Source organism: Netta rufina, assembly GCF_964035555.1.
Source record: "Netta rufina genome assembly, chromosome: 4".
Taxonomy (NCBI): Eukaryota; Metazoa; Chordata; class Aves; order Anseriformes; family Anatidae; genus Netta; species Netta rufina.
The window spans coordinates 43,428,837-43,447,788 of NC_140127.1; the positions used below are offsets into that span (position 1 = coordinate 43,428,837).

Genomic DNA, 18,952 nt, shown 5'->3' on the forward strand with positions numbered 1-18,952 from the left:
ATCTGAGTTTGCATCAGTGATAGAAATACAGTTGACATATACCTAGAAAATTCTAACGAAAGTGAACCTTTATCAGGACACTGTCAGCTGAGTGGCTTCCTTCAGTTCAAAAGGAAAGAGGCTGTGTTCAGGAGCCAAAACATAATTTTATTTTTCCTCAAGACTTCATGTGTAAATGAACCTTACTTTAAAAGCATACATTTGTACCTATTTTATGCCTGAATGCTTCAAGACCAGCAGAAAAAACGCTATTACAGAAATATCTTAAAATTGAACATGGAAAATATTTATAAAACTTTTAAGAAACACTATTAAAGATCAGGAAAAATAAATTTCATTAGCTTGTCGTCAAATTATGAAGGTGAAAAGCTGTAGAATCAAGAATCTCACCAACACTACAAAACATATCTTAAAGGAAATCACTCCAGCCCGGTCCGTCTGCTGCACTTAACTGTGAGAAGACCCAGCAGTGACAGACTGTTTTAAAGTGGATTTTCTAGAGGGCTGCTGGGTTAGTTTTGTGTTTGGAGGCCTTCTGCTTTGTTACAACCCCTTTGTTTTTACAAACCTGTCGCTCCAGCAGAGCTGCTGTGAGACCTAAGGAGAAAGTGCACTGTCTGCAGTTGGAACCCCTACTGCTGGCAGCAGGCGAGTGGCACCAAGGAGATACTTAATCTTTTGAAAGGAAGTAACTAATGAAACCGACAGTCCAGCAAACCCTTGCAAAAACAAACACAACAGAAGCAAAACCCACAAAAGCAGTTTGACAGAAATGTTGTTGCACAAGTTCAATGAGCTTGATTTAGGAATAATTTCTTCTAGGAAACGGATACTTAAGGATATCACAGAACATTTTGTTTCTGTTGAAATTCTGTAAGAGGGAAAAAAAAAAAAAAGGCAGGGACGTAAACCTTTCCTTTGCCTTGTCACCATTTCCCAACATCTACTCTTAATCATTAATTTGTTAGAAAACAGTTTGGAGAGTAAACAAAGAGAACTGAATTATTCCAGAAACTGGTCTTCAAGAGAACAGTATATACCATCCTGCATCTATTTGTACCTTGTCTATCATGTCTGGTCTGTTTGTAGCTGCCAAAATTGTCACGTCCTTCAGCTGCTCTATCCCATCCATTTCCGTTAACAACTGAGCCAAGACACGGTCTGCTACGTTTCCAGCACCTGAAGAGCTGATTGAAAAAAAAAATAATAAAAAATAATCAGTATTAGCATTAGCTTACCCTTCCCAGAAATTTGGAGAAAAGGAAGAATAATTTTTTCTTTTCAATTTGCAAAAGTGTTTCAACAGAAACTTAGTTTCTCTTTATTGCAATTATGATGTTCATTTTCACCTTCAATAGCTGAAGGTAAAATAACCAGTCATATGAAGTGAGAAAATGCAAATTAGAGAGTTAGTCAATAGCAAGCCATCTTTCAAAAGCAACTGAGGTTTCTTGCTTTCTACCCTGCTGTATAGGCTGTAGAGATTTAACACAATGTGGATATCTGGAATAAACATTTTTATAACAACTGAATCCATGCAGATTTTTTACTAGTCAAACAAACTTCAGTTTTCAGCACCATCCAAAGTCAGTGCTTACACCAACCCATGAAGTATAAAAATTCGGTAGTTATGTATTTTGCAGAGTTGCTCTACATTTTTGTATTCTCCCCATCAAACGAGTAAAAATTGAGTGTTGACCAACTCCTTCATAACAGCATTGTCAGTCCTTTAGGTCAGTTGATTTTCCAGACACCAGGAAAAAAAGACTGAGAAACAGAAAGTTCTGGTTTTGAAATCACCAATATGTGAAAAACCTAAACAGGTTTTAATAAAACTATTTTAAGTTTTATTTATTTATTTTAGTCTGGAATGAACTCTGGTAATGTCAATGTTCACAGCGAATTGCTTGAATTGCTTAAATATATGTAGCAAAACACAATACAGAAATATATAAATATATATGTATATATAATACTTTCATTAAATCTTTTAACATCTTAAAAAGATTAAGTGATGTACCACATTCTTCCTATAAATTTATCATGTATTTGTGTGCATACACGTGCGTACATATATTCACAAGAATAATGAAGGATGCAGAAGACATTGCATAAATCACACCAAGAGACCAAGGACCTATGTTGCAATAAGTAATAAATCTTATCAACAGCTGCGTTCTTTACACTATCACATCTTCCTCATTCTCCATAAAGAGGCTTTATTTCTGAAATATCATGAAATAGGTGACTGCACGTCATGTCATGCTTTACTTTTGAAAAGGTGCTATGCCTAGGAGACACTGGGACTGCACACGGGTAACTGTATATGCTCAGATGCACTACATCCACGATGTATGGGTGTTCCTTTCAGCACCAAGCTCTAGGTACATACAGATGAAACTGCGTGTTTCAGTATGTATTTATGGAATTAGTGTATTACAGCCTGTGTTAGCTATAGGAATAATGCAAACAGGTGTCGGTTCTCCCCTAGTCAGAGAGGTGGTGGAGGAGGGAAGGACAAAAGAAAAAAAAGAGGAAATGAGTGAAACAAAGCAAGAAAAGCTGCCCCACCACCAGGACCGTGCTCGGAAGGGGCAGGATGTGTGCCTCCTGTGGTGCCAGGCTGTGGGCCAGCATCCTCAAAGCTCGTTCTGGCACCCAGGTGCTGGAAGTGAAGCCCCCGTGAGCCTGGCTTTTGCCCACCACTGTCGGCAGCCATGGGTAGGGCTCCTGGCACAGCTCAGACACCAGCTGCCTCCATACACCCCTGTGCCATGTGGGGGAAAAAGCCCACAGCCACGCTTCTCCCTTTGCCTCTGGGAAGGGGCTGCTGGCGCCACTTCCCTCGCTGCGCGCTGGGCAACTTCACTTTTTCCACCCTCAAACGGCCGTTTTCCAGTACAATTTAACAAAATAAGTCACTTAATTTCTGAAAAGCAATATTTATTCTGAAATAGGAGTGTTAAGAGCTTTCCCAGTAGATGTGGCACCAGAGGCACCCACTTAGCCGCAGAGCTGCTGCAGCTTCCCAAACACCTCGGAGGCAAAGCAATAGATTTTCTCTTAGCAATCTCTCTAACTTTCCCGTTCTACAACTGGTTCTGTAATTTTCCAAAGCAAAACAGTTAACCTATCAGACCTAGCCTGGAAAACATCTTTGAGGGGCTATAATAAATGTTGGCTAACAGAATATTTAGGTCGCTAAGAAATATTAGAGAAGGGACTTGGGTTAGCTCGTTGTCAGCTTTCTGGTTTGCTGTAGCCAGGTTAGGAGCTCCCGAGTGGGATCAGAGCATTTCTAACATACCCCCGGGTCACAGCCCCATTGACTTGCAGGGGGCTGCATGTGATAAAACACTTCAGGTGTTGTGCAAGGATAGTAAATGCTTTTCGAAGGACACAGAACTTAAAGGAAATTAAAATCAACTTTGTAACATAAGCTAGTCTCAGGAGGGATTCAGGCCTCCCATCCTGCACAAGTTTCACATTCACTCAACTTTATAACCCGCAGATCACACACAAGAAAAAGCTAAGCAAAGGGAAAAAAGTATTAAGTCTGGGACCAAAATGTTAAAATTACATGAGATGATCTGAAGCTAGAAGGCCTGGGGGAAGGGGGATGCTAAACTTTTCTTTTTTTTTTTTTAAAGGAAACAAAGGAGAAATGCTTGTTTATAGAGAGGTGGCTAGAACGGATATTACATCTTTCCCCAATATAAACATTGCTCTTACAAGTATTGGACTAAAAAGAAAAAAAAAATATTTACTCTAAAGAAAACCCCTGCTGTTACAGGGGAACGTACATTGCAAAAGCTTTCACACAATTAGGGTATAATCAGAAAATTGCAGTTAAGCAATCATTGATTATAATACCCAATAAACAATTAAGGGGAGATACCAGCACAATACTAGGGGCTTTTACAAGGGTAATACTAGGGGCTTTTACTAGGGGCTGTTAAAAAGAGTAAGAAGGTTTCAAAACCACGCAGGCCAAAAGTACCAATAATAACAGCAGTACCAAATGAAGCCATGTCTGATCTGTGACCAGAAGTTTTCAATTTTAGTGCTTTTATTTACATAGTTCACTAAGCCGTCATACGATGCACCATATTTAGCACAGAGTCTAGAGCAAATTAGCTTTTGGCTTACGAGGATCCCCCATGAAATCGGGGGAAGGCACATGTTTACAGAGCCAGATCTCTTTACCAGCCGCTCAGAGCTGGAGCAGCGCAGCACCGCGCGCCGAGAGCCCTCACGCTGCCTAAGCCGTTAATCTGAAGGGTGCCACGCAAGTATGCATTTTTCCATTTTCCCATGATTTCCCAGCAAGGGTTTCAAATTAACACAGGCAATGTTCATTAAGGCTGCCTGGACTTTTGACGCAAGCGGCAGTCAGAGCCACAAATGATGATTAACCCTCCAGTCCCAGGCGGGTGCTGCCAAAACCAACTTCCAGCCGAGCAGCGTCTTCGCCCCCCTCTCTCTACCTGACCTCCGTGCCTCGATGTCATCATCGCAACCGCATGGAAATAGCTTGCTAAAGGCACGTACGGGTACAAACTAATTTCCTGTCAACACACCGCCTGCAAATCCTGGCGGTCGGCATCAGGAACCTTACATAATCCACGCAGGGCCATGTGTGCACGGGTGTGTGCATGCAAGAGCTGTGCCCCGACCAGAAATACCTTGGGCTTCAAAATGAAAACGTGTGAGGAAAGAGGAGCCTGGCTGCTTCGCGCGGGCCTGAGAATTTGAAGTAATCTCATAACAAAATCCATCAGTCTGTGGGCTACGTGCTCATTTAATCTTTTTGCCAACTCCTAAATCCTCGATGAAGTAGTTTTAAAGGCAAAAAAAAAGGTATTCATTTGTACTAGTTTAGCACATCAGCCAGAGCCAGATATCCTCCTCCCCTGCACGAGGTTCCAGCTAATGCTGCAGGCGCCCCAAGAGCCCCAGGCCGAGCACGCCCGTGCTCCTGCACGCGCTTCCCTCGACCAGCAGAGAAACTTCCAGAACTGCCGAGCCCACCAGCAAAGACTGCTGGCAGATTAAGACAGGCTCTTCACAGGGAATAAGGAAAATGAAACCTCTCCTCAGTATTTTATTTTAGCTGAAGGCACTTCCAGTGTGCATTCTGGCAGAAGAAAACACACCTGCTACAGCATACCAAAGCGTCACCGTTAACCTGAATTAATTTTGGCCTTGTCGGCTGGAACTGAGAGACCTGGATGCCAGCTCCAAATTGCATCGAGCAGGTGAGGGCCATCCATAGCGCCCTTCCTTCTCATCTCTGGCCTCATCCTACACCCATCTAACCACCCAGATTCAGACACCAACAAGCACTGTCCCTCCTATGTGAGCACCTTAAGCCACTCTTGGACTTCTTCCCATGAATATAAAAGCAACTGTGACCCGATTCTACCACAGCATCAAGGAGTACATCAGCATATCCAGCTCTTCACCCTAAGGAGACTGCTTCCAGACACAACCAGATGTATGCAATTGTCAGATCTCAGTGCTACCTTTCTTGCTACAGGTAGTTTGCTGACTGAAACAGCTTTCTTGCTTTGCATGGTTTTAGCTGTTTAGCACCCTTTTATTCTTTTCTCCCCTTTATCTAACAGGTTTCTTAATATTTGGACATAGAAGTTCAAGAAAGCAGTATGTACGATTTCACCTCATGACGAAATTCTCTAAGCATCCCCATTGCAAGCCGATGCAAATGTACATTTACATCAGCTGAAAACCTAGAATACTTCCAAAGCCAAGACAATGAATGTTTTTTTCAGAACAGCAGATGTTATTTTCATTGGAAAATATATTTAAATCCAGACCTCCAATTAAATCCTGTCAAGGAGAACAAGCGACTCTCCATCTGCTATTGACTTCAGCGACGCTGAAGCCCATCTGAACACCTTCAGTACAGAATCAGGACCTTAATTCGGTTACGTTGTTAAACTGTAGGTGTGAAAATGCAGAAACTATTCACACAGCAACCTTCTGAGCACTTTTAAATTCACAACAAGCTGGGAAACCAGAAGGAAGTGTGGGAGGCCCCGTCCCGAGGAGCCCAGCGCTGCCCAGATGACCCCACCTCAGGCAGACCTGAGGGGCCGAAGGGGCAGGCCTCAGGAGATGCAGCCGGGATAAATTACTGCAGGGGGATTAATCTCCACACAGCTGAAATCTGTAACACAGGCTTTGTGAGAAGGGAGTGCAGCCCACCCTCTTTTCCAAAACTTCCTATCAGGCAAGATTTACACACAGATAAAAGCTGCCTTTCTTATTTTTCTCTCTAACAAAAGAATTGCAATAACAATCAAAATTTACGGGTTTTAAAAGTATTCTTGGACACGATATCATCTCAAATAATTCCTTCCCTGGAATCTCTGGAAATAATTTCATATCAAAACAAATGCAAAACTCATTGACACGACAGAATGGCTGGCATCAAAAAACGAGCACGGGTTGAAGCAGAGCTCTCTGGCAGGGCTCTCGGCCTCCCCACAGACGAGGGAGGCAGCAGTGTCCTGATGAACCAAAGCCCCCTGCCATCATGCTACCACACCAGCCTCGCCTGTACCATCTGCAGGGTTTTATCGAGTCTGACATTCCTGTCAGGGCTTTGCAGGGGTAAACTGTCAGCAAGGAGCACCTGCCAAGGCGGTCCTCTCAGTCCAACTGCCACGGCCGTAATTAACTGTCATGTTGTTTTATTTCCTTTCCTCACAAGACCCGGTGAAATACAGCTTTGGCAGTTCGAGGTTTTCCACAGCGTTAGAAAATAAAATATCTACTCCAATAGCAATACCAGACAAAACAACGATAATGGCAGCATCTTGCCTGATTGCAAATTTCAGTCAAAAATCATCAGTAGGGCATTCTGGCCAGCTGAATGGACACCGTCATGCCAGTTAGGAAAAGCAGGCTCCTCCATGCAAATATCCCTTGCTGAAATAGTAATTCAGTCAGAATATTATTATCGGTCCAGATGGGCTGTATTTCAGCTGTGAACTTTGTTTCCCCCAAATGTTACTGGGGCTTCAAAACTGAAACCTTACTAAATATACTGGGTTTACAGAGATACACATGCTTACATAAGCAGCCCAATATCACTATTTTTCCTATATAACAGCTTTCTGCCCCCCCAAAAATCAGAACACCTTTAACATCATATACTTATTTCTGCTTATCTATCATAGAATCATAGATTTATTAAGGTTGGGAAAGGCCTCCAAGATCATCTCGTCCAATCATCAACTTACTACCAATGTCACTAAACCATATCCCTAAGCACCAGGTCCAACAAGCTGCAAAACCATCCTCCAGAATTACTAATTGATTCTTCTACACACATAGCAAATGAGGTATTTCATAAAACGAAATGGCATAGCAAGCATACTTAGGCACAAGTAATCATGAAAACACTGGGCCAAATTCACATCTGGCACATGTACAGTATAACTCCCATGCATATTATTAATTCAGACTGCTACAGATGCTAGAGGCTTGGATGTTATTAAAAATCTGGGAAAGAGACACAGCATGCAAATCCTGTGTGTAGTATTATCAGTTAAATCACAGAATCACAGAATAGTTGAGGTTGGAAGGGACCTCTGCAGCTCATCTGGTCCAGTGTCCCTGCCAAGCAGGGTCATCTAGCTCACATCTCACAGGATGGCATCCAGGTGGGTTTTGAGTATCTCCAGAGAAGGAGACTCCACAACCTCTCTGTGCAACCTATTCCGGTACTCTGACACCCTTACAGTAAATAAAAGTTTCCTCATATTCAGACAGAAATTCCTGTGCTTCAGTTTGTGCCCATTGCCTCTTGTCCTGTTGCTGGGCACCACTGAAAAGAGTTCAGCCCCATCTTCTTGACACTTGCCCTTAGTTGCTGCATTTGGAAGGGTAATGCCTGTGGTGCCTTAAGTTTGCCAAGGCTTGTGGAGTCAAGTGATTCAAATATTTGTATACATTGAAAAGGTCCCCTCTCAGTCTTCTCTTCTCCAATATATTGGCTATTCATAAAGTAAAGTAAAGAAAAGTAAAAACTAGTAAGTGCTAAAACAAAAACCCGCTGCCCATAACAGGGAATTTTCCTGCCTGTATCATCAGAAAAACTCTGGAAGAAGGTAATTCTAAACCCTTTCCTCCATCAGCACCCTACAATTAGTTGTAGTCATACATTACATGCACCTCTATCAGATTTTAACCACTATATTGTTCCGCATCTTCCCTTTTTCCTCAAGACCAAGATTCAAGCCCTACAGAAAGGGCATCTTCAGAGGAATACTGGGAGAAGTCACTGAAATTCTGAGACTGGGTAGAACATTTAACTTTATGGTTACCTCCAGCCTCAAAATGGTGTGCTTCATGTCATTTGGTCTTTAAAGCATTAAAAAAGCACTGAAATATAAAAGAATTCTTATTCCTTGACTGACCTCCAATGTCTACACAAGCTTCCTGAAAAGACAACACAAGCTTTGTGAAAACTGGAAATAGCGCTCAGCTGTCAGCAGGTGACTTTAAAACAAGTGGCCAGACTGCTTTAGCTACATCCTAATTAACCTCCACGTTCATGCAAGCAGCCTCTTTTACACAAATTTCTTATTACTGCAGCTTCCAGAAGTTTGTGAAGTAGGTCCAGAGAAAGGCAACACAACTAAAGGAGAAGAGGAGCCAGTCTGTGATGGGTTTGGAAGCGACAGGCTCTCTTCCAGAGGGCTTTCCTTAAGCACATTACCAAATCCTTAAGTACTAGATGGCAATCCATGGCCTGTTCCCATCTGCCTGCAACCAGACACACATCTATGAAAGATGGACACGGGGCCTTGCCTTCATTTGGCACTGGCACCATCCAGCTGAAACAGGAAGATACTGACATTGGAGTTCTCTTATTCTTTTAACAGTTGTCACCTTAAAAAAAAAAACAAAAAAACAACACGTGCACCTGATGCACAGTATATTTCCCATTTTCCTTCGTTCCGTTTCCCTCAGCATTTTTCCTCTGTGCATTCCTGGAAGTTAATCAAGTTGAAAACTGTAATCAATCATGTCTACCAGGGAAGTTAGAACAGTTTAAATTGGAAGCATTACAGACCTAGAAGTAAGTAACTAGACTGGATTTCGTTTCATTATAACAGCATTTAAATATGAGAGGCTTACATTCACCTGGAATAAGTTTCATTTATAAGTTTTAATGACAATTATGTTCTCCTTTGATTTCATTAAAAAAAGACATTTGATGATGATAGTCCTAACCCTGCCAGCAGTTGTAGCCTGCTTGTTGGGCCCATTGCATGGGCAAGCTGAACTTTCTCATAGCTAACACCATACCAGGAAGCAAAGTGGCCACCACTTGTGGCCACTTCTGATCCCTTTAGTCCTGGTATCTATTTCAACTGAGCCTCTGTCAAGAATCCAGACAAAAGGCTCAAATTCATGTTGTCTTTGGTCGAAGCACCTTGCTGCAGGTCAGCCTTGCCACAGCCCTCCTGGGCACTGCAGAACATGCTTATCTACTTAACGGACTTGATTAGTTTCTCTAAATCCTGTAAACACATCCATGCATTTGAATAATCGCAAGAAAAACATTTGTAGATCCAGTCCTGCTTCCACTGATGCCAGTGCAAGTCTTACTGACTTCAAATGGCCACAAAGCTTCAAATGTCAAAATTACAACACAGCCTGGCAAAATTACAATATATATATACACACAGAAAGAAACATGGATTTAAAATACATTGCGATAAAGGATTTTTTTTTTTTTTGCTGGACAAGAATCTTCATGAGTTTGCTTCAAAAATAAAGGGGTGCAGATATTTATCACATATACATAGCATATGGGTAATGGAATCTGTTAAAACTGCTATTCCAAAACAAATTACAAGCTCTACTGTGCAATTCAGTTATTTCAAAACTTTACTTCTTCACCGCTTGTTAGGCCCAAAGTAGCTTTTTTACAGCTTTTTTTCCCAGATACTAATTTTTTTTTTTTTGGATACCAAGTACCTTACAGAACTCTGACCACAATCACAAAATTTCCAGTGCCTCAACTCTCCATCATATCCAAACAAGGGTGATATTGCCAGGAATCAGCTGACGTTCCCTGATTCAGGGACAACCAGTGCCAACGTAAGTCAGAAGATCAAGCTCCCTGCCTAACATAGCCAGCTGCTAGCATCAGGTCCATCACAACTCAAGTACGGCACAGGAAAGCTGCAGGGAAGCTGCCAATTACACAAGGAAATTTGCATAGATACAGAAGTGTGACTGTATGTTCAAGCGTACAGTGTAAATATGTACTATAATACTCCAGAAAGACATACATCTCAGTTTAAAATCAGAAAATTTATCACAGTCCCTGCTAGAAGCACAGCAGCCATACTATAGAAGAGAAGCTGCCATTCTTTATAGCTTCACCTAGAAGCCTGTGTGCCTCAGAAATTCAGATTGCAAATATTTTAACACCTGAAGTGAAAACAGTACCTCTTTCAGACATTTTGAGCATTTTAATTTGTGGCTTCGGAATGTAGCCATGCCCACACTCCACTGTACCCCATCATACAGGATAACAGACATCCCTGGCAGAGCATCACCGTATTGTAGTTTCAGTGGGTTGGTACCAAAGCCCTCTCACTTTGTCATTTCTACCTTCACTCCAAAAAAAGTTAGTATTGTTCATCTACCAACTTGTTTTGGCCTTCACTAATCAAATGCAAGGTGCTGATCTTTGTCCCTTGTCCTTAATTTTCCACCTTGGAAACTGTATTTAGCAGTATCACATCAGCCTACATTTCCCATCTCACATTACAAAGATTTGCAGTTAAAGAGGATTTTTTTTTTTTTGCTTCTGAAAAACAAGAAAAGGAACAAATACGTCCATTGCCCAAAAATCCTAAAAATCCTACTTGTATAAACAATGTCCCATTTCCAAAGCACATAGATTTCTTAAGTTCAGCAAACAGACTGTCTGTGCTGCATTTACACAGAGCCATGTTCATTCATCACTTTCAAGTCTAATTACCAAGCCATTTCCCTCTTGGCAACCTCTAATGGCCAGAAGAGTTAGGTTTTACATGGTCAGGATAGCAAGGAATAACAAATACCCATAATTCTTCGCAGCTGTGCAATTTGTTAAGAGTCTCGAGCACAGAGCAGGGAAGGGATTACTGAGAGGCAAACATTCCTCCCCGTGTGCTGCTGTATCTGGACCAGCCTTGCGGGTCTCCCTTCAGCACAGCCTCTCCTCCAAAGAGCTGTAACATCAATTTGCAAAAGTAAGGAAAAAAATAAAGTTGTCACCAGCTTACGGAACCTATCACTAATTAAAGCCACGGGAAAAGTTTTCAGGACAGTGGAAAAGACTTTTTGCATCATGTAGCTCACCTCTCCCAGCACATTAATCCATGAAACATCAGTTTTGTTTGAAATATGTCAAGTGGTAGGTTGCCTGAGCTTCTCCCACAGGACCAATTCACAGTGAAGGATAATTCACCATCTGAACTCTTCCTAATTTTCAGAGGTTTTTCCTGTCTTAATGTAATCATTTTTGCTATTCTAAATTCATTATGTACCTCTACTTTCTTCCCATTTTTTCATCAGTAGGTTTATCATTTCTTCTTTAGAATCAGTTATAGTAAATGTCTTCCTTTTTCCTCACTGTCAGTCCATTCTCTTTAAGCTTCCTCTAATACCTCGATATAAACCAGAGTGAAAAATCTTCCAAGAGGGCTTGGATATACTAGATAGAGGGTTAGACGTTGTATTAAAATTAAGGAATTATGGCTTGGGACTGTAAAATAAATAAGACACTGTGGCATACCTGAGTGCACCTACAGTGTTTGCAATGTCTCGTGCAGTGACAGAGGCTCTGCCACATGATGCAAAAGAGACATTGCACATTATGGTGCAGGCAAGAAGATTCCTCAGCTTTCTTGATCTACCTGCAGCTGGTTACAATAAATTACCCAGTCTATTAATTTGTATGTGCTGATATTAATTTGCATCTGCTGATGAGATGGGATTGTTTCTCTATAGAGGGTTGGGAGCAAAACGTTTATGTTTTAAACCCACAAGCTTTAGTCAAATCTAAACAAGTAATAATGGGTTAATGAATATTTGGCAAAGTGCTCTGAAGAGCGTAAGCAATTACTCACTGTTATTTCACATCTGTATATCAGATCTGAACCGTGCATAACACTACTCCCACAGCTTAATAGTTTATGCTTTTCTGTATCTCTGGACACATCCTGTGAGGATCAGGAGAGGGTACCTACCCAGGAAGTTCTGGGATGCAGTGCATTTTCTGCACAAGACCCACAACCCACAGAATCCTAAGTAGGATTTAAACTAAGAGGTAAAACTTTTCCAAAATTGTATCACAGAGAGTTTTTCACTGCCAAGATGGAGAAAACCAATTCAACCAACAGAGGGAACAGGGAGACAATATAAACAGGTGTTTCCTTGAAAACTTCAGTATGGTTAGTAATAGTACAGGAAATGGATCTCCAGAGGCCACAAATCGTTAGCATCTCTAATGCATTTGCAAATTCCTACTGTGCAAAGTCAGCCTGTAAAAAAAGGCCATTTCTAATAAGTGCCTTGTCTGGTTTCCTACACCATTTAATTTCAGATGAATTTTATGAGAACTCTGCTACATATTTTACCTCCCATCTGGTTCAGATTTGACAATGAAATATTTGTGTGTCCCACCCTGTTCTTTTTAAAGCTCCAAAACCAGATGTCTCCAGCGCAACATGACTGCAGCAGGTCATACCACATTCTTCAGCAAGCTGTGCCAGGCCTACTACCCCCCACAGACAGTTCCAGGTAAGGTAAAATTGGGTTATTTACCCCCTAAAAGAATAAAACAAATAAACAAGCTCAATGCCTTTAGGGCATGGGGTGAAAAGGCTGATTAAAATATACTATGTCTTATTCTTCCAGAAGGTTTTATCTTGATGAAGCAGTGTTTCTGAAAACTAAACACATGAGCGTTGCAGCAGAGGGATTTTTTTTTTCCTATTGGCTTGATTCCAGCACACATTTTTGCAACTTCTCTGTTGTGAAAAGCAGGCAGGTGTTTCAGTGAATACCACAGGGTGGCTAGCGTTTCTAGGAAGTTTACAAATGTCACAGTTGCATACACTGCATATGAGAAGGATGCTGATGGGGATGTCTTATATCAGCTTTTGCAGTTTCAGCAGAGAATGTTTTCATTTTCTTAGTAGTTTCACAGGGCAGCTCTACGCTACACAAGACGACATCTCCTTTTAAGTAAACAATTCTAGTTGCTGAAACATCAGAATGACTGATGTCTTTAACCCATTTTTGCAGATATAAATGGCCCCTTCACAATACGGAGGGATCTGTATGGATGCCAAGGTAGCTTCTTTTCCAGAAACATGATGGAAAACTGATGCTTCTTTAAACTAGATAAATACTTTCTACATGCATACATGTCATAGTTCTTCATGCAAATCAAACAAAGCAGAAAAAAACACGTAGCTGTTCACTAGAAAAATTATTTTATGAAAAACGTGTCCCCCAAGAAAGACTACTTCCATAGCCTGTCAAATTTTAAATGCCACAGCAGCAAATAAAACCTGCTATAATACTCCCTCAGACAAAAGCTAAATATCTCTCATATTGTAAGAAGATTGTTAGCTGCTTGCAGAAGAATCCCTTTTTAAGGTAACACGTAAAAGGACATACGCGCTTCTAAATTTTTTGATGAAATTTGTCCCTGTCTAGCAAAATGCTTGAATGTGAGTTTAAATTTAAACATATGAGTAGTCTCTCTGGAAATCCCAGAGTTATATAGCATATGATCATTTGCTTTGCTTGATGGAGGCACTATACTAGGACAGTACAACAACCCTGGGAAAAGAAAGGAGTTAGTTACTGGAAATAAACGCAAGTTAAAACCACAGAAAAGAGCCGAAGGGCATGAGAACCAGTAGAATCCTTCCTGCTAATGACATGAGAAAGGATGAACTCCACCAACTTACCTGTTTATGCCAAGTGAAATACTCTTATAGTTAAGTCACAAACACTACTCTTCTGCATGTGGAATGATTTTATTTAATAAAATAATTCTAGAAAGACAATATACTTGTGATTGCACAATGTAAAATACAAAGTAAATTATCAGAGAATAATGTCTGTGATTTTTGTAACAGGGTTACTTACCTTCCCCTTTCAACTGCCAGCGCATCTATTTCATCAAAGAAAAGAATTGAAGGAGACACCGCTCTGGCTTTCCTAAAGATCTAGAAAAACAACCATGAAGCACTCAGTTTTAAGGCACTGAATTTTTTTTTACATACTGCTGTCAACCCCTGCACACCTCAAAAGCTACAGAACATCGCAGAACAGACATAAGCTTTGTGATCATTTTTTAAAAACTGACCTTTTATTATATTTTTATATTCCTGATCCTGCGTAACACAGGCTTATAGTGAAAATTACTACAGGATCCCTAATCTGATGTGCATCACTAGGCTACTGCAGGATGAAGTTAAACAGCACAAGGATCCCTTCTGGTTGTTGTTTGGTCGTTTAAAAAAATTAAACCAAAAATTTTTTGGAAAATTTAAAGATAACCTTATAAACACAGAAAAATTTGAATGCCAAGAAAAGTGAACATCATGTATAGCTTGCACTTTCTCACCTCTCTCACTGCTCGTTCAGACTCACCAACATATTTATTCATCAGCTCAGGTCCCTGTAAAATTAAGAAAAATAAATGTTTTAAATACATATTATATTTACATCCTAAATGACTGTCAAAATCTCCTAGTGTTACATTACTGATAAACTTACAAGGAATTTTGACAATTTGCCACTTGCAAAAGTCTTACTTGTGCATTTTTCAGCTTACCTTCTACCTATACCCAGTTTTCTTGCATTTATAGCACTGTGCATGCAAGTAACTATGCCTGTAGGTTAATCCTCTTACTACAGTGCTTACCTAGTACTTTAATGAGAAACAGCACTAACCAAAAAAATAAACACTTGGGGGTTCTCAGGAGTTGTGGGATCAACAACAGCAACAAGGGGGCTGCAAGTCAGCCAAAAAGATCATTTACGGAAAAGCATTTACTTGTACACTCAACATGCATCCTACCTAGCCAAGCACTGAAGCAGTGACTTAAAACCATGTTTAACAACACTTTTTTGAATCAGACAGCCTGCAAGTCCAGCAAGGAGCAGCTGCCATAGCAGCACACCTGAAACCCATCCATGAGGCACTCCATCCCCAGCAAGAAAGCTGTTCAGTGTCTTCACTGATTTGCATTCCTTCTCCTCTCTGCCAAGCACAATTATTAGTGCCAGCTGCTGCGGTGCCTGTTTATACTCACAGCCCTGTCCACCAGGAAAAGACCGGAGACCACAGGGTCAGTGCTGAAGTCTTGAGCAAGTACTTACAATTACAAAAAGCAAAACAATGTAGAATTCTCAGAGCATTTTCTGTTTTGCTGTATCCCGTAGGACAGGCTGCTAAAATAACGCTTCTTAATGAGGCTAAGATTCTCATGGGATTGGTAATGACTCATTGACTTCAGCCTGGTTTGCATCAACATTGACCTGCAGCCATGACCAGCGATGATTATCCACTGCCCTGAACAAAACGAGCCAGTGGCTTCGGTCTGTTTTCCAGGGAACAGGTGCCCTCATAATTTCACCAGCAGAAACAACGTCCTTCACAGCTGGAAAACTGCACAACCTTCCTGTGCTTCAGTGCTATGAGCACCTTCAGGCAATGCTCTGTGCTGAGCAGTAAGGCAGCTTCAAACAGCAGTTATGCTGGAACCAGGAATGTGTGGCAGACATACACCAGCAGTGACAGAGCTTCTGGTGGTCCCTCTTCCAGCAGGACCACCTGGTCTTTGTACCCGGATGGGTAGAACACACATCTTTTACTCCGAAAATGTAGCACACTGTTTTTTTGCAGCCTCCCCTCTCCACTCTCATTTTCAACCTTGCAGTATGTTAGCGCACTGACTTTATCCTGACACTGGCACCACTGGAAAGCACCTCTGCAAATGTTTGGGAACGGACGTATATTGTAATAAGAAAAGCATAAGTTATCTGGTATCAGCAAAGCATATTGGCTATGCCACAGTACTATTTTTTATTTTATTTTATTTTTTAGTGTGGTCCATTACCCATAGGTCCAGGTGAGACACAGCAGCAGCCAGCCATACAGGTAAAGCCAACTGTGTAAGGGCTGAAGAAGAGTACCGTATGCCTTGCCAGTAGGAAACAGAAATGATACAAGCGCTGCTACCTTCCACATCCACCCTTAAAATTACTGCTGCAGTATCTCAAGTTAAAATGGCACCTGTAGGCTTTCAACAACTTCAAAGTCTATTGGACGCCTGTATAGGAACAGAACTGTTCAGACACATAACTCAGGAAGGACGAAGAAAAGGAAAAAGGAAGGTGAGAAGGTGATAGAGAGTAATGCAAGGCCTTTTCCTATATTCACTGCGAACATCAAAGATGAGGAGCAAGCAGCCGTTTGTGCAGAACAGGCTTCTAGCTCTAATAGACAGCATCCAGCTGCCCTGGGCCCTTGCCATTCATCATGTTCATTGCAGATGAGAAATGTGATAGAGTGGGCCTAGCAACTGCCGAAGTAACAAGACAGCAGCTTTCACTTTCTGTCTAGCTTTTTGTCAAATCTCCGTAGATTCTACCCAGGATTACAGATTTCTCCTACTACCTTTTTCTCAGAGCTTCTCTCTCATGCCCTTGTTCCCACAAACTGTCTTCATCCACATCAGTATTCTCATGGAAGCCAACATCACTAACATCAGAGCCAACAGTGTACTCCTCTAGTATGACAAACAACATCAAATAGTCTGACATTTTCTCTTCTTTTGTCTGAGCAAAAAATACTTAAAACCAAAACTACTCCCTTTGTGCTTTAAGGTACAATATAATTTCAGATGCATGGAGTTTTATTTTTAATTACGCATTAAAATATGATCAAGGCAACATCAAAGCAATACATAGTGTTTAAAATGTTTCCAAAGAGAATTATTTTGAATGCATGGTTTTGCTGTAAGCTTTAACATGAAGTTTTTCTCAATTTTTCTCTTCATTAAGCAGCAACACCAGGTTAAAGACCACTATGTATTAATGACCTGTGCCCTATGGAGAATTTTCATCAAAGTTGATTTGAAGAAGGTCTCATAGTTTACCACTCACCAACAATACCAGAACTGCCATTCAGAAACATGTCTTTTATTACAAGCAGCTTAGAGCTCTTATTATACACGGCAATAAAAGGAAAAGACTCCAAAGTGAAAGAAAAAGCACACCAAAGAAGAGGAATTGGTATACGTTTCATCTAATGCAAACACTTGAAACCACAACACAAAAACTAGAAACGTTCAAAGAAGCTGGATGTAGGAACTGAACTGGGTTAGCTCTGGTCCAAGCCAAGCTGAACGTCTGCCTTACCCTGTGTGCAAACAGGTTGTCCTCTGGCTGAGATGGATGGCCGCTCTTCTCAGGGAGCGGTCTGTACGCCAAGCAGCCCAGTGGCCATCACCAAGCTGCTGGCTGACAGCTAAGCACTGCTTCCAATTTTCTGAAAGTTCACCTTCTCTTTTCAGGAAACTCATTTAGAAGTTGGAGACTATACGAGAAATGCCAGGAGATTTTTTATTATTATTATTTTTCAATGTTTTTCTATTGCTTTTAAAAAAATCAAATGACATGAACCGCACTTATTCAGCAAATTGACAGTTGGTGAAACATCATTTTTGGCCTGGAGGTGACCATAATGATTCCTTTAAAAGCTGTTTACAGCTGTTGATATACTGACCTAGAGGTGCTAGTAACAAATGGTACAGTTTAATGATGCATAGCTCTGCTCTCTTCTGCAAGAAGGAATCCTCCGTATGAAAGGATGTGAAGAAATGAAACCTGCTCCTTCTGGTCATTTGCACAGTGACTCCAAAACCAGCAAAAGATTTGGAGGAGGAAATTGGCAGAAGTAGCTGTAGCTTAGCCATGCATATAAGCATACCATTTGTGAGCTACAACCCAGAACAATAGTATAAAATCTGCCAATTCAGGCATGCTGCATACTGCTGAGTTTTGTTTATTCAGCCTCAAAATAGAGAGAGTTGTTTCCATGCGTGCTCTGTTGAAAGACTATCCCATCCTCCTTTACAAGATGCATTCCCGTTCTGTCATGATGCCTCCCACGTGTTTATCATCTGGATTGGGTGTAGATTTTTCTCTTATATTGGTAACCCTTTTTATAGATATAATATAAATTGGTAGCCCTTTTATATAATATATAAATATGTATTTATATACATAAAAGAAAAACATCCTTACATTTTAAATATGATCAGAATAAACTCTTGAAAGATTAACTGCTCATAAGATAAAACCTCTGCATACAGGCTGCAACACAAGATAAGCTTATGTACACATTGTTATGACAGAAGTTCTCAGTATTTTCAAACGGCAAGGGCAACATCTGGTATCCCTGAAGTTAAAGAGTATCAGAGAGTATCAGTAATTTTTCTAATCAGTGCTTAAAGCCATTTGGGGATTTTTTCCACCTGAAAATACTAGGGTAATGACTTTCAACTGATAAGAAATTTAATCTGTGACTTTCCTTTCTCTCTCTCTCTTTTTTCTTTTTTTTTTTTTTTTTAACTGTTGTGACAATCAGGTAAGTTATGTACTTATGCTTGAAGAAATTATTAAACAGACATTAAAATATCAGTCAAATAATTAACGTTTAATTTCAAATTAAGTATACAGGAACAGAGCTCTGCACAGTGAACCTCAAAAAAAATAAAGCTTCATGTCAAAGCAGTTCTGAACTCCTTAAAATGCATACCCAGGGCAAGGTTTATTTGCCCACATGCAGACATCTGCATCTGAGTTAGACATTCACACTAACTGATTT

General features: G+C 40.7%; 1 protein-coding gene across 1 annotated transcript in view; it reads right to left on the minus strand.

Annotated features, from left to right (window-relative positions):
* AFG2A (AFG2 AAA ATPase homolog A) overlaps positions 1 to 18,952 on the minus strand; it is a 190,393-nt gene that overhangs the window by 132,696 nt on the left and 38,745 nt on the right. The window contains exons 12-14 of the mRNA XM_084286096.1: positions 14,681 to 14,734; positions 14,200 to 14,279; positions 1,061 to 1,187 (exon numbers count right to left, since the gene is read on the minus strand). Coding sequence (XP_084142222.1) covers positions 1,061 to 1,187; positions 14,200 to 14,279; positions 14,681 to 14,734 — 261 coding nt within the window. The remainder of the gene's footprint in view (positions 1 to 1,060; positions 1,188 to 14,199; positions 14,280 to 14,680; positions 14,735 to 18,952) is intronic.